At 47.3% G+C, this 15,212-nt stretch overlaps 1 protein-coding gene across 3 annotated transcripts in view; it reads left to right on the top strand.

Annotated features, from left to right (window-relative positions):
• MYO18B (myosin XVIIIB) overlaps nt 1-15,212 on the top strand; it is a 289,444-nt gene that overhangs the window by 29,475 nt on the left and 244,757 nt on the right. For all 3 annotated transcript variants that reach the window (XM_017853159.1, XM_017853151.1, XM_017853143.1), the window contains one exon: nt 7,989-8,133. In XM_017853159.1, coding sequence (XP_017708648.1) covers nt 7,989-8,133 — 145 coding nt within the window. The remainder of the gene's footprint in view (nt 1-7,988; nt 8,134-15,212) is intronic.

Here is a 15,212-nt window from a genome sequence, read left to right as displayed (position 1 = left end):
GCTGAGGCAGGAGAATCTCTGGAACCCAGGAGGCAGAGGCTGCAGTGAGCCGAGATCACGCCACTACACTCCAGCCTGAGTGACAGAGCGAGATTCTGTCCCAAGAAAAAAATAAAAAATAAAAAACGAAATTACTACATACTTCCTATAGAGAAATCAGAAAAAACAGAAAGGCAAAATCAAAAACCAGAATACACGCACACACTCAAGCAAACCAGAAAACAAGCGCCATTCACTTCACCACCCTGAGAAACCCACTGGTTCTATACCTGCAGATGTTCTTCCAGTATTTTTCCTACAAATATTTTACATAATTCATAACACACTGTATATCATTAAAACTTTCTGACCGGGCACGGTGGCTCATGCTTGTAATCCCAGCACTTTGGGTGCCCGAGGCGGGCGGATCACCTGAGGTCAGGAGTTCGAGACCAGCCGGATCATTATGGTGAAACCCTGTCTCTACTAAAAATTCAAAAATTAGCCAGGCATGGTGACAGGTGCCTGTAATCTCAGCTACTCAGGAGGCTGAGGAAGGAGCATCGCTTAAACCCGGGAGGCAGAGGTTTCAGTGAGCCGAAATTGTGCCACTGTACTCCAGCCTGGGCGACAGCATGAGACTCCGTCTCAAAAAAAAAAACAAGACAAAACAAAAAAACGAAAACACACACACACACAAAACTTTCACAAATATTAGAAGACATGGTTCCCTGAACTGTTGTTTCCCTATTATTGTCCATTTACATGGTTTTAAACCTTTTGTGGTTCTTAGTGATAAGGTGATAAATATCTTTGGGTGTCCAGCTTGCATTACCATCTCAGACTCCCAAACCTCCGTCTAAGGAGATGTCTCCAGTTATCTTTCCTGTTGTCTCCTTGGTAACAATCTCCCATCTCTGATCACACTGTTTATTTATGATTTGTCTCCCCTCTGCCCTAAGTTCCGTGAGGGTGGGAGTCTTACTTGTCTTGATCCCTCCTGAATAGACAAGGCCTAGCACTCAGCCAGGCATGCAGCAAGTGCTCAATAAATGTGTGTTGAGTGAATAAATGGACGAGCATGCTTAACTCACCACCACTTAACTAAAATCACATCTTTTCAATTTTCAAATCGTTTGCTATTGTGGTCAGCAGAGATTGGTTAATTAAACTTCATTTTCTCCCCAGTATCATTTCACTGGGTCTTTGGGGATCTCATGTCTGCCTTTGAACCCACTCCTTGGATCCTGGGAGCTGGGGCAGTTGGTGGGAATCTCAGAGGACCCAGAGAAGGGAATTAGAAAGCCTGGGGGTCCCATCCCTCAGTCATTGTGGGCCGTCTGGGGTCCTCAAATCTGGGCTGAGTAGTACTGTGGACCCAGCTCAGTGGGTGAACACACTTAACCCCACCATCAATGGCTCTTATTTGGGGATGGTCGCTAGAAGCTCATTGTCAATGGATATTTGTTGATCTTATTAGATGCCAGGTATTGGCACACAGAAATAACTCAACTGGGTCTCACCCATCAAGTGACTCACTTTTGGGAGGTGGTGGTGGGCTGCCATGTCTACATCAACAGATCATTCCAAGTTGGAGAGATATGTGCCTGAGTGGAGGTGTATATAGGCTGAGGCCAAGCTGGGAGGAGGAGAGGCATATCAGGGAGGGCTGCCTGCAGGAGGCAACCATGAGCTAGAGCTGGACTGAGAGTGAATTAGACAGGTTCAGGGAGGCCCGCATTCTGGCTACACTGAGCACCTCATGCAAAGGTAAACGTGAGTGGCCAGTCAAAGCAAGGACCCCAGGGTAAAAGTGCGGAGACCCCCAGCGTGGCGCTGGCCAGGTCCTCAGGGGCTGCCTGTACCCAGTGACTGCCAGTTTCTCCCCTTAGTCCTCACACTGTGCCCTCACTGCCTGCCACATTTCAGCTTGTAAATGGAACTTACTTGAGAACTGCCAAGCACCAGGATACATTTGAAATCACAAAGCTTTCATATTATTTTCTTCTTCTCTATAATTTCTTTTTTGCAACCTAGCCTAAGATTTTTAAAATGTGCCCAGCAGCAGTGGTAATAATAATAATAATAATAATAATCCTTGCCACCCCGCAGTTTGCTTCTGGCTGTCACATTCCAGGCCTTGGCCCGAGGCACATTTATTTTTTATGACCCAGTTGTCAACTGTGGGGGAATGGTGCTCAAATGGAAGGATGAGGAATTACTCACTTGTGCCAGGGGTTCTGCCGGGAGCTTGCTTTTACTTAATTCTCCCAGTGGTTCTTTAAATAAGGAATTATGATCACATCTGTTTATTTCAGGAGAAGTAGCCAGGCTCAGAGAGGTGAAGCTGCTTGCCCAAAGGCACACAGTTTTTAAGTGGTGGAGACAGGACTGAAATCCAGGTCGGCCTGACTTTAAATTTGGTACTTTCGTTCTTCCCACTGTCATCTCAGATTATGATGCAGATCGTGGCTGAAAACAGTGTGCTCTGAGGTCTGGTCCATGTGCACTCTTGGCTCACTTAACTTCTCCCAGCCTCAGTTTTTCACCTGTGGGATGGGTAGAGCAACACCCTTGGATGACACCGAGGACTGGGGGCTCAGTAGTAGTGACTGTGCCCTTCCCCAAATGGGTAGCCTTGCGGAGGTAACTTCACCTCTCTGAGCCTCCATTTCCTCCTCTGTCGGCTGGAGAGACTCAGCCTGCCTCATGGGGAAAAAGCGCCCAGTACAGCAGAATATGTGCTCCATGGACACTTCTCTCCTCTCCACTTAAACGGACTCTCGATGCTGAGATAAGAAGTGGATTGGTGAGATGCTGAGCAACGGGTAGGGCGGCTCCTGGCTGTGGACCGACACCTGTCCTGCCCTCCCTGCAGTCTCTATGAGGTTCACCGACGTGTGCAGGCACCCACGTGATGTTCCTTTTGAGATGCATTGAATCAGTGTTTAGCATTTTCCTCCCTGAGTTAGCTCCTGGTCCAGGAGGCAGAGGGGTGAAAATCCTCGGGCAGGTTGGTTGTAGAAACAAGGAGGCCCACCTGGCCCTGTGGAAGAGAGGGTTGGTGCACCTCCCCATGAATCAGAGTTGGGCCCAGGCCTGCCTGGGGCCCCCTATTGTGCTCGTAACCAGAGGGAGGATGCCCAGGTGCTAGTTCCCTCTGCCAGGGAGGTCACCAGGAGCTCCATCAGAGGGCAGCTCCCAGCCACAAATCATGGCTACTCAGGACCCTTTGCTCTGCAGAAGAGGTCTGCACCATCAGCCTGTGCAGAGTTCTTAGCACCCAAATGCACTGGGTTCCCCCAATCCCCTATCCTTCCACTTGGAGACCCCTCTTGCTTCCTGGCACCTGCTTTGCCTCACTCGTTCTGTTTACCCTTTATGATTTGCTCCATAACCAACTCCTTCTAGGAAGCCTCTCATCCTTCCAGTCAGTTCCTTTACCCCTGCCAAGTGTCTCCCAGTCCATGGCATGTGCTCTGTGTGTCATCTCTTTGCACAAAGTCATACCTGATTAACTTGTTATAGAGTACGGGGCATCAACTTAGGCAGCAATGGGGAATGGTGTCCCTGGAAGGTGGAACAGCCTAGGTGAAGCCTTGGAGGGAGAGAGGCAGTAGTGAGTGGAAACCACCGTTTATTGAGTACCACTGTGTGCTGACCACTGTGCTGGGTGCTTTACACACATAAACTCATTTAGTCCTCATAGCAGCCCTGGGAGGATGCTAAGATATGATTTCCATGTCATTTATTTATTTTGTTTGAGACAGGGTCTTGTTCTGTCATCCAGGATGGAGTGCAGCAGTGTGATTATAGCTCACTGCAGCCTTGAACTCCTTGACTCTAGTAATTCTCCTGGCTCAGCCTCCCAAGTAGCTGGGGCTACAAGCACATGTCACCATACCTGGATAATTTTTATATATTTTTTATAGACAAAGGGTCTTGCTACATTGCCCAGGCTGGTCTCAAACTCCTAGACGTAAGTGATCCTTCCACCCTGGCCTCTCAAAGCACTAGGATGATAAGCATGAGCCACCACACCTGGCCTTATTTCCTCTTTGAAGAAGTGGAAATTGAGCCTCCACGCACGGGCAAGGGACTTTTGCAGAGTTGCACGGTTGGGAGTGCAGAGTCTAGAGGGCGTCTAGCTGCGTCTGACTCCAAATCCAAACCTGGCCTTTCTCTGAATTGTAGGAATCTCCTGGGCACTCTAAACTCAGCCTGGTTGAATGGAGAGAGAACATTTTGGATTTTATTTTCTTTTACTAAATTATCTGCAGACTTTGATTGACCTTGAGACTACCTCAGACAAACCCTGGGCATCTTATGATTTGAATATTTTTATACACTGATTTTTAAAAATTGAGGTAAAACACAAAGTATATGAAGTATGCTAATTCTAATGTTTATATTGTCTCTGTTTTCTCTCTCTCTCTCTCTTTTTTTTTTTTTTGAGGCCGGGAGTCTCGCTCGTCCCCAGGCTGGAGTGCAGTGGCTCGATCTCGGCTCACTTGCAAGCCTCCTGCCTCCCAGGTTCATGCATTCTCCGCTGCCTCAGTCCTCCCAGGTAGCTGCGACTCAGGCACCGGCTACGCCACGCCTGGCTAATTTTTTTTTTTTTTTTTTTTTTTTTTTTTTTTTTTTTTTTTTTTGAGACGGAGTCTCACTCTGCACCAGGCTGGAGTGCAGTGGCGGCGATCCTCGGCTCACTGCAAGCTCCCGCCTTCCACAGGTTCGGCCATTCTCCTCCTCAGCCTCCCGACGGTGGCTGGAACACAGTGCCCGCACCAAACCCGGCTATTTTTTTTTTTTTTTTTTTTTTTTTTTTTGTAGTTTTAAGTAGAGACGATGTTTCGCGGTGTTAGCCAGGATGGTCTCCATCTCCTGACCTCGTGATCTGCCCACCTTGGCCTATCAAAGTGCTGGGATTACAGGCGTGAGCCACCGCGTCCGGATCTATTTTCATGATTTTGATCCAAAGAGTTTCTTTTGTCAGGGAACTCTGCAGGGGTGTTTGAAGAACAATTGGCTCTCTGGAAGTTTAAGGAACTGCGAATGTTTTCCTGATCTTAATCATTTTGAATCAGAAACATATATATTTATTGATCCATGTCTTCTGTTAAGAAAAAGACATTGGGAGGGGACAAGGAAGAGAAAGGAGCAAATGAGCTTTAGTGGAAGTTTTCTCATTCTTCTCTTCACTCGAACTACCTGGTAGATGATGGAGTCCTTCTGTAATTTAAAGTCAAATGCTCATAGGTGACAGTGGGAGCCATAATAAATGTGTGGGCGCTGTCCTTTTGGCATCCTTTTTCTGCTACTTTGAGATCTCATAAATAACTGAGTATGTTGGTAAGACGCCTTCCGTCCCTCTGTTTGCTCCAGCTGCAGTTGCTAGGTTGAGCTCCTGGTTGCTAGGGATTTTGTGATCCTGTGGCGGTCCAGAAATATGATGGATCAGTGGAACATGCTTTTGGTATTAACTGAAATGTTTCCCAAGCAAATCTTTTAATGTCACTGTATGCTTTGATGTCGTCCCAATTGGTTGATGATTCTTGCACGTTGCCCAGTTAGAGGAAGTGGCTTGAGTGGAGGAGACAAGTATCTTGGACTGGGAATCAGTCCAACAGTCTGAAAAGCCTGCTTCTAGTCTTGTATCTGATATTAATTTGCTGTGTGACCTTGGGCAAGTGTCACTCCCTCTCTGGCCACTGGATGCTACAAAAGTCAAAGACCTGTTGGCTTTAACAGCCTGCAGTTCATCACCCAAGTTCTCTAAGCAGGCCAAGTGCAAATCAGTTTCTCATTATCGGCTGGTGGATTATTGACAAAAGAATTCCCGTTCCCAGCTCACTTCCTTTCTACCCAGCAGGCTTCTGGGCTGAGTCTCCTTGGCCAGATGGTGTGTGTATAGTAGTTTCAGACTAATTTTAATATTCAATCAAACATGATTGGGATCATAAATCTTAAAAAAAATCCTGCAACCCATAAACATCTGATCATGTCATTTTCTGTATCCTTCTGTTAAAATCTTTGGTAGGCTAGGTGCAGTGGCTCACGCCTGTAATCCCAGCACATTCAGAGGCCACAGTGGGAGGATTGCTTGAGTCCAGGAGTTCAAGACCAGCCTGGGCAACATAGTGAGACCCCATCTCTAAAAAAATAATAATAAAATACAATCATCTAGGCATGGTAGTGTGCACCTGTAGTCCCAGCCACTTGGGAAGCTGAGGTGGAAGAATCGTTTGAGCCCAGGAGTTTGAGACTGAAGTGGGCTACAATCACACCACTGTACTCCAGCCTGGGTCATAGAGCGAGACCCTGTCTAAAACAAACAAAATTAGCAGTTTTCTATTGCTGCACAGGAGACAGAAAACAAGTGCCATTTCCTTTAGTGGGAAAGCTCACGTTGGTGGTGGCTTCAAGAAGCGATGTCCTGAAGGGAATCTGGACTTACTGGCTTGCTGTGGGATCTTGATTGATTAATGATGTCTGTTATGAACTCAGGAATATGGTGGGAGCACATATCAGTATTTGCCAGTCATGACTGGAGTTTAAAGGCCACGCCCTTTAGTGTCATGGTCGAGGTCTTCAAGGGTGGCCCATGCCAGCTTCTCTAGCTTTATCTTCTCCCCATCTCTATCTGACCCACCTCCAAAAATAACTACTTCCAGACCAGGCGTGGTGGCTCACGCCTGTAATCCCAGCACTCTGAGAGGCCGAGGTGGGCAGATCACTTGAGGTCAGGAGTTCGAGACTAGCCTGGCCAACATGGTGAAACCCTGTCTCTACTAAAAATATGAAAATTAGCTGGGTGTGGTGGTAGGTGCCTGTAATCCCAGCTACTCAGGAGGCTGAGGTGAGAGAATCGCTTGAGCCCGGGGAGGTGGAGGTTGCAGTGAGCTGAGATCGTGCAATTGTACTCCAGCCTGGGCAACAGAGCAAGACTCTGTCTCAAAAATAAATAAAACAAAACAAAAATAACTGCTTCCATGGACCACCTATTGTCTCCCCAAATCCTCTTTGCTCCTGTGGTTCCCTTTGCCTGTTGGGACTTTTATTGTATTAAATTGGCCAACTCTGCCTATTTATCTTCCAAACTTCTATCACAATTTGATCATCTGCTCTATGCTATTGTCTTTGGCTGTCTTGGGTGGGATTAATTATCCCTTCTCCCTCTGATGTCCCATGGTCCTCTGCATAGACCTATAGCACAGCTTACCCTACAGAGCCTACCTCTAGACCCTACCTGTAGACCCCATATAGCCTACCTACCAACCTGTACCCATAGCCTACCTACCACTTAGCCCTTTTCACACTTAGTTGCTTTTTTTTTTTTTTTTTTTTTTTTTTTGAGACGGAGTCTCGCTCTGTCGCCCGGGCTGGAGTGCAATGGCCGGATCTCAGCTCACTGCAAGCTCCACCTCCCGGGTTTATGCCATTCTCCTGCCTCAGCCTCCCGAGCAGCTGGGACCACAGGTGCCCGCCACCTCGCCCGGCTAGTTTTTTGTATTCTGTAGTAGAGACGGGGTTTCACCGTGTTAGCCAGGATGGTCTCGATCTCCTGACCTTGTGATTCGCCCGTCTCGGCCTCCCAAAGTGCTGGGATTACAGGCTTGAGCCACCGCGCCCGGCCCACACTTAGTTGCTTTTATGTCTCTTTCCAATTCTACCTTGAGAGGGCCTCAAAGTCAAGGTCTGGGCTTTGCTCATCTTTGCATCTCCAGACCAGAGGCCTGCATAGAACAGAGCTTCCATAAATCTGTAATGCGTGCACACGTGAATGAATAAAAGCCACACTGCATTTCAAAGTCAGAGAAAAATGATTTGGATAACTTTCCCAGTCGCCTGAGTTCGTCTGTCCATACTCCTCAGCTTAATTGTGGGTAATTTACTGTGGCAATAAAATGACCCCTGCATTCCTCTGAGACGGAGCTCAGCTTCAAGTTGTGAGTCTGTTTTCTCCGTCGTGATGGCCTTGTTTTCTTTCTCTCTCCCTTTGCTTCCAGCCTGAAGATAAGCAGAAGGCGGCAGCTGCCTTTGCCCAGCTCCAGGGTGCCATGGAGATGCTGGGCATCTCAGAGAGCGAGCAGCGGGCCATTTGGCGGGTCCTGGCAGCCATCTACCACCTGGGCGCAGCGGGGGCCTGCAAAGGTATGTCCTTCCTGCTGAGCTCACCTGGGAGGCCAGCTGTCTCCTTTGGCAGGCGCCTGACAAGGCCCTTCTCTCGGAGAGGTGGGAACAGGGTCAATCTGTCACCTTCTGTGTCTCTGGGACTGCTCTCGGGGAGGCTGCTGAAACTAGGCGTCGTGAGGAGGACACAGGGCTGGCATTTCAAGCAAACCTTCTAGACCAGCTGTGTCCACAAGAACTTTCTGCAGTGATGGAGATTACTGCTGTTCAGTGCAGTAACCACTAGCCACAGCCACTACTGAACACTTGAAATACAATAGTGCAACTGAGGAATTGAATTTTTAATTGTATTGAATTCTACTTAATTTAAATTTAAGTAGTCATAGGTAGGGAGTGGCTACTGTACTGGCAGTATGGTAGAGCAACTCTAGAATATGGAAGGGAAGGTTGGGTCTGTGCAGTAAAGGTTCTGTGTTTCTTTTTATTTTTTAAATTTTTATGGTTTGATACAGGGTCTTGCTTTGTTGTTTAGGCTGGGCAGTCGTGGTGCGATCATAGCTCACTGCAGTTTCTACCTCCTAGGCTCAAGCAATCCTCCTGCCTCAGCCTCCTGAGTAGCTGGGACTACGGGTGTGCACCACCATGCCTGGTTAATATATATTTTTTATTTTTTGTAGAGACAGGGGTCTTACTTTTTTGCCCAGGCTGGTCTCAAACTCCTAGGCTCAAGCAATCTTCCTGCCTTGACCTCCCAAAATGGTGGGATTACAGGCATGAGCCACTGCACCCAGCCAAGGTGCTACGTTTCTAGCTAGACATCTTGGAGATGCCCTGAAACTGATCTTGTATCCTTATCCCATCCTTAAGTGTCTGCTTGCTGATTTTCCCTATTTTGACCTGGTCTTCCAAGTGGTTCCTGCCATCCCCCCAGTCCTTACCCTCTCCCTATCCAATCATTCACCATGTTCCAGAGATAGTCTCTGTGACATCATTTCTGTCCTAGTTTCTGTGTCCTTACTGTTATCACCTTACATGCGGTGTTTACCTTTGTGCGTGTGTGTGTGCTTGGATGAGTGCAGCAGCCTCCTTGCTGATGCCTTCATTCCTCCTTCTACCCATTCTCATGATGACCATCAAGTTCCTTTCTACTACATAGACCCATACTGTCGTTCTCCTGCTTAGAATCCTCCTGAGGCTTTTCCTTGCCTCTAAATCAAATAAAATTCCTTGGCTTGGCATTCAAAGCTCCTCACCTCCCTAACCTGTCTCTTCTGCTCCCTCTTTTGGCAATATATAAGGTTCTGGGGAGAGAATGAGGATGAAGAGCAAGGGTTTCTGCCTTCATGGGGCCTTTCGTGCCTTGTATTATGGTTGTGACTTTGTCTGGCTCTTTTCAGTGGCTGGTGGCTTCCTTTGGGTCCAGAACATAGAACTGGAAGTTGCTTATTGAATGAACACCCGTGTGAACTGAGGTCTGTCCTGGGACTGTGCATGGATTCTGGCTGACGTTCTGGGCTGTTACCTTAGAGGGCAGCAAAATCTTCGAGAAGGTGCTGGTGCATCCTTTCCGTCGTCCCCACATTCCCAGGCCCTGGGTCCGATTCCTTTGATTCTCATCCATTTGAGCCACATATATTAACCCACTGTTTTGATTTTGGAAATTTCTAGAAGTCATACTGAGTCATACTGAGTCAGGAGTAAGTAAGATGAGATTCCACAGTTGATCCAAGCCAAGGACAGACATGCTGGGCTGGGGCAAATATGAAAAAAAAATGCCACTTGTCTTTCCAAAAATCATCCACGCGCATTCGCAATGGCAAAGATATGGAACCAACCTAAGTGCCCATCAACCAATGAGTGTATAAAGAAAATGTGATATATATATATATATACACACACCATGGAATACTACTCAGCCATAAAAATGAGATGAAATAATGTCTTTTGCAGCAACTTGGATGGAGCTGGAGGCCATTATTCTAAGTGAAGTAACTTGAGAATGGAAAACCAAATATATGTTCTCACTTATAGGTGGGAGCTAAGCTATGAGGATGCAAAGGCGTAAGAATGATATAATGGACTTTGGGGACTTGGGTCGGGGAGGTTAAGAGTGGGTGAGGGATAAAACACTACATATTGGGTACATGTGCACTGCCGGGGGGTTGGGTGTACTAAAATCAGTCACCACTAAAGAACTTAACCAAAAACCACCTGTACTCCCAAAATGATTGAAAAAAAAAAATCAGCCATGGGCCATGCTCGGCACTTGGCTGTCTGGGCATCAGCACTACTTTGCTTAGGGAACTGTGATGTCTCTCACTCAACTTCCTGGTCACTGAGGCCAACCTGAGTCAGGAGCAGACCCTGAGACAGAGATGTGGAAACGTGTTATATATTTGGGGGAGGACCCCAGAAGGCTGTGACAGGGGAATGGGAAAATGACACAGGGGAGGGAAGGCAGGAAGTACAAGGTACATGAAGGAGTGGCTTACGCCTGGGAAACTGAGGCTTGGTCCTGCTGGGGACCCCTGGGAGACTCTGAGGAATATGCCTCCTGGTTGTCCTATTCAAGAGACAAGGAAGTTGAGATATTTATCCAGAAACTAAGGGAGCCCCCTGGCTTGTTAGCCTGTCACCAGGGAAGTGAAGGAGCTCAATTTCATTCCTGAGTTTCTCCTCCTGGGGCAAAGTGGGCCCCCCGCCCGATGTGGGCTCAAGGACCTGACCCATCACATCAGTGCATCTGATGATAAGAGAAAGTCACTTTTATAAATATTTTATTAATACTTGATGATGGCAATAATTTCTGCCAATGCTCCACCCACCCCACCTTATAAATTATTTTAAGAAGAGCTGCCGTCAGTCTGCCTGGGAGGCCTGCCTGGTGATTTACTTACTTATAGATTCTGCTTTGAAAGATTTCATAATAGGTTGCTCTAAAATCAGCTATTAAGAATTTCAAAGTCGTATATAAATGTCTTTGCTTTGTGTCATAACAGATCATTTTGAAATATATTAAGAATCATTTTCATTAATCAGGTTTCTTTTTTTTTTTTTTTTTTTTTTTCATTAAAATGATACTCCCTTCTCAGCGCGCCTGGCTTCCTAACTAATTCTGAGAGCCCCAGTCCTATTTTTAAAAACCAATAATAGTTCCCTCTGGAAAGAATTTGGGCCTTATAACTGGACACAGGGTTTTTGAACTGTTATAGCAATGACAATCACCACTAATATTGGCTTGGTGTTTGACAGTTTCAAAAGCACTTACACCTCTATTATGCCTTTTTATTGCATTAGACATATGTGTTAACTTAATGCCATGGCCAAGAGTCAGGAGTCAGCCTGCTGGGTATGAATCCTGGCGCAGCTTCTCTGAGCCTCAGTCTCTTCCTCTGTAAAATGGGGCTAATGATGGTACCCACTTTGCAGGCTTCTTGTGAGAACTGAAGGAGTCAATGGCAAAAACTGTGGAGCACAGGACTTGGCTCCTGGCAGGGCGTTTCATAAGGGTTCGTTTTCATCCATCTCCATTTTATAGACAAGCAAACAGAGGCTCAGAGAAGGTATGCCACTGATCTGGTATCATACAGCCAGTACCTTCCAGAGTGGGGTTTGGGCCATTCTCATTTTCCTGGGGCCACTGTGCTGAGTGCTTATAGACTCGATGATGTTACCACCTCCTTAGAACAGCCTGGGAGGGGTGGGGACTGTTATGATGCCCATTTTATAGAGGAAGAAACTGATGCGCAGCAGAGAGTTTCATCCGTATTCCTCAGGACGTACAGCTAAAGCTAGAGATGGGATTTGGACTTAGGTCCGCCTAAGCTCTGAGCCCTGAGACCAGCCTCTGGAACCATACCTCCCACCTCCCAAGCACTCTGTGTTCCTGCCTATGGCAGGCCTACAATTCACCTCAATTCTGAGACTACCCTGAGTTAGCAGAGTTAACACAGACCCTTCAGGTTAGGGGTTCAGTCCCACAAGACTGTCCCCACTTTAGATGACAGCTGCAAGCACCTGGCCTCCCATACTTCTAACCAAGTGGCTTTTTTACATAGTGAGTTCTCATGACCCCTTTCTCTTGTCTAATAATTCACTAGAATGACTCACAGGATTCAAGAAAGCACTTTGCTTACAACCCCTGCTCTATTATAAAGGATACAACTCAGGACTAGGGCGAGGGATAAGGGAGGGGACAGAGACTCCTGTCCTCCCTAGGCATGACAGCCTCCCAGCACTTTGATGTGTTGCAAACTCTCTGAACCCCATCCTTTAGGGGTTTCCATGGAGGTTTCTCTATGCAGGCATGATTGATCAAATTATTGGCAATTAACTCGATCTCCCGCTCTTCTGTCACATCTTAAAAAGAAACCCTATAGCCTTTAGCTATTGCCCTCTAAACCGCCATCCCTAAGCAATGCCTTCCCCCCACCCTAAACAACCATGAATCTACTTTCTGTCTCTGTAGATTTCCTCGTTCTGGACAGTTGACGTGAATGCAGTCATGCAATATGTGCATATGTCTGTTGTCTTTTATGACTGGCTGCTTTCTTTTTTCTTTTTTTTTTGAGATGGAGTCTTGCTCTGTCGCCCAGGCTGGAGTGCAGTGGCACAATCTCAGCTCACTGCAAGCTCTGCCTCCCAGGCTTACGCCATTCTCCTGCCTCAGCCTCCCGAGTAGCTGGGACTACAGGCATGTGCATAATGCCTGGCTATTTTTTAAAATATTTTTAGTAGAGGTGGGGTTTCACCCCATTAGCCAGGATGGTCTCGATCTCCTGACCTTGTGATCCGCCCACCTCAGCCTCCCAAAGTGCTGGGATTACAGACGTGAGCCATTGTGCCCAACTGCTTTCACGTGGTATAGTATTTGCAAGACTCATCCATTTTGCAGCATGGATCAGTACTTTAGTCCTTTTTATGGCTGAATTATATTCCATCGTATGGATATACCACATTTTGTTTACCCATGGGCCAGTTTTTTTTTTTTTTTCTTTTATTCTTCCTGAGAGCTGGGTCATAGTAACTGCATAGAAAATTCTAGTTGAATGTATGCCCCAAACCGGCTTGCGCAACAGGTAGAATTAGGCCCATTTTGCAAAGGAGAGCCCAGAGGCAGAGCGGTTCTGTGATGGAGCAAATATATATGTGTATGCCAAGAAGACTAGACTTTGCAGTCAGCCACCTCCAGCCAAGTTTCAGCTCTGCCCTTTGATGGATGTGTAATCTTGAACAGATCACTTCCCATATCTAAGCCTCAGTTTTCTCATCTATAAAATGGGGACAGCTATGATACCTTCTCTGTAGGGTGAGGAGTGATGAAACGCAACGATGTTCATAGGAAGCCATTAGTTCAGGGCTTTGTGGTTCTGGAAATGTGTCTGTTTTGTTTGTTCCGCAGATCCCATGGTAGACATAAATCAGTCTTCTGGGTCTGTGTCTCCAGTCCTCTCTTAAACTTCCAGCTAATTACTCTGAACTTGTTGGGGTTTACACTATTTTTACCTCAACTTACGGTAAGAAACCTTTTACTTCTTGACTCAGTGAACGCACACACACACACACACACACACACACACACACACACATTTCTTTTCTTTATAAAAGAAAAGAAAAACAAGCCAACACTGGCACGTAGCTACAACCATGCCCAGAAACTCACCCTGGGATATCCACTTTCTCTGCAGCTACAAATCCCATTTTGGGTTTTGTTTCACTTTTATTTTGATTTTTAACCTTATACAATCTCTCCACCCAGCCACCAGAGTGGCCCTTTTCACACAAAACCCAGCCCACACCATTCCTCTGTCCCCATGCCTGCCCAGTTTGCTCGGAGACAAGCTAAGGCTGCTACAAAGATCTCCAGGTTCCAGGGAATAGGGGAGCAATGATTCCCAAGCACTCTCTGTGCTGAGTTACATGCTAGATCACCGGACCTGAGGAAGTATTCAACATAATGCCTTAAAGGTGAGTCTTTGTCTATTGTTTCTTCAGATGGTGCAGTTGTGGCTCAGAGAGGTGGTGCAATGTGCCCAAGGGCACACAGCCAGGAAGTGATGGAGCTCAAAGCTGCCTGAGCCTAAGGCTCTCAGGCTTTGCACAGGGACCGGGACCCTTTTTAGTTGCTGTCAGCATAGATGAGGGTTTTGTGTGTGTATGTGTGTGTGTGTGTGAGAGAGAGAGCACTCCTGAAGTCTAAGCAATTCTCCTGTGTGTGGAGAGTAGCTTTTGGCACAAGCCGGGTGGGCTCAGGTGGACACCCTCCATATAAACTTCTTGGTTGTCCAGGGCAATTGCACTTCGCTCAACCTGGATGTCAGCGGGTGGCCCTGCTCTGTCTGGCAAGGTCCAGGCAGCGAGAAGGCTCCTAAACCTGCATTAGATGCTGCCTGACAGCCTTGGCAGAGGGCACTGTCAGGACTGTGAGATCGGGTATGGTGGAAGACTATGGGCATCACCCATAGACCGCTAATTGTCTGGTTCACCTAGGATGTCCATGCGGCACAGAAGGTGTGGTGGGCTTGCCTGCTGAGGAGGGCAAGGAGATGGGCAAGGAGATGCTTCATCTCTCAGTTCCTCTGATGTCTGGAGGTCAAGTATGGCCTCCCCTCTCCCTCGCTCCTCATGCACAGGTTCTGAGTGTGCCTGCCCTGTGCCCAGCTCTCAGTGGGGATGGAACTGGGCAGCCCCTGTTAAGACACCTTTCCCATGCCAGCCCCATGCTGCAATGTAGCACATGGCATCCCATTCGCTCCTCTAGATAAACTTAACCACATTCTGCAGATGAGGAAACCGAAGCTCCTCCAGGAGAAACCGCTTGCCCAGGGCACACAATGAGGCTGTGCCCGAGCTTGGACTGGGACTCAGGTCTGTCTGGCTCCAAGGCCTCCTCCTTCCACTGCAGCATGGAAAGAGGATGGTCAAAGGACAAATGGTCCCTCTTTGGGGACTGTCGGGTTGGACCAGGGCAAGATTGCTGTGAATTTATTCTTGGAGCCTCAGCTGGGAGCCCTGGAGCTCTCTCCAGGGATCCTTGTCTCATGATCACATCACCCAGTTGGACATCATCTCTGTCCTAGAAGCCTGGAATGGCTTCCCAG

This window comes from Rhinopithecus bieti, unplaced genomic scaffold (genome assembly GCF_001698545.2).
Source record: "Rhinopithecus bieti isolate Rb0 unplaced genomic scaffold, ASM169854v2 scaffold_2314, whole genome shotgun sequence".
Lineage (NCBI taxonomy): Eukaryota > Metazoa > Chordata > Mammalia > Primates > Cercopithecidae > Rhinopithecus > Rhinopithecus bieti.
This window is presented reverse-complemented; position numbering and strand designations above follow the sequence as displayed.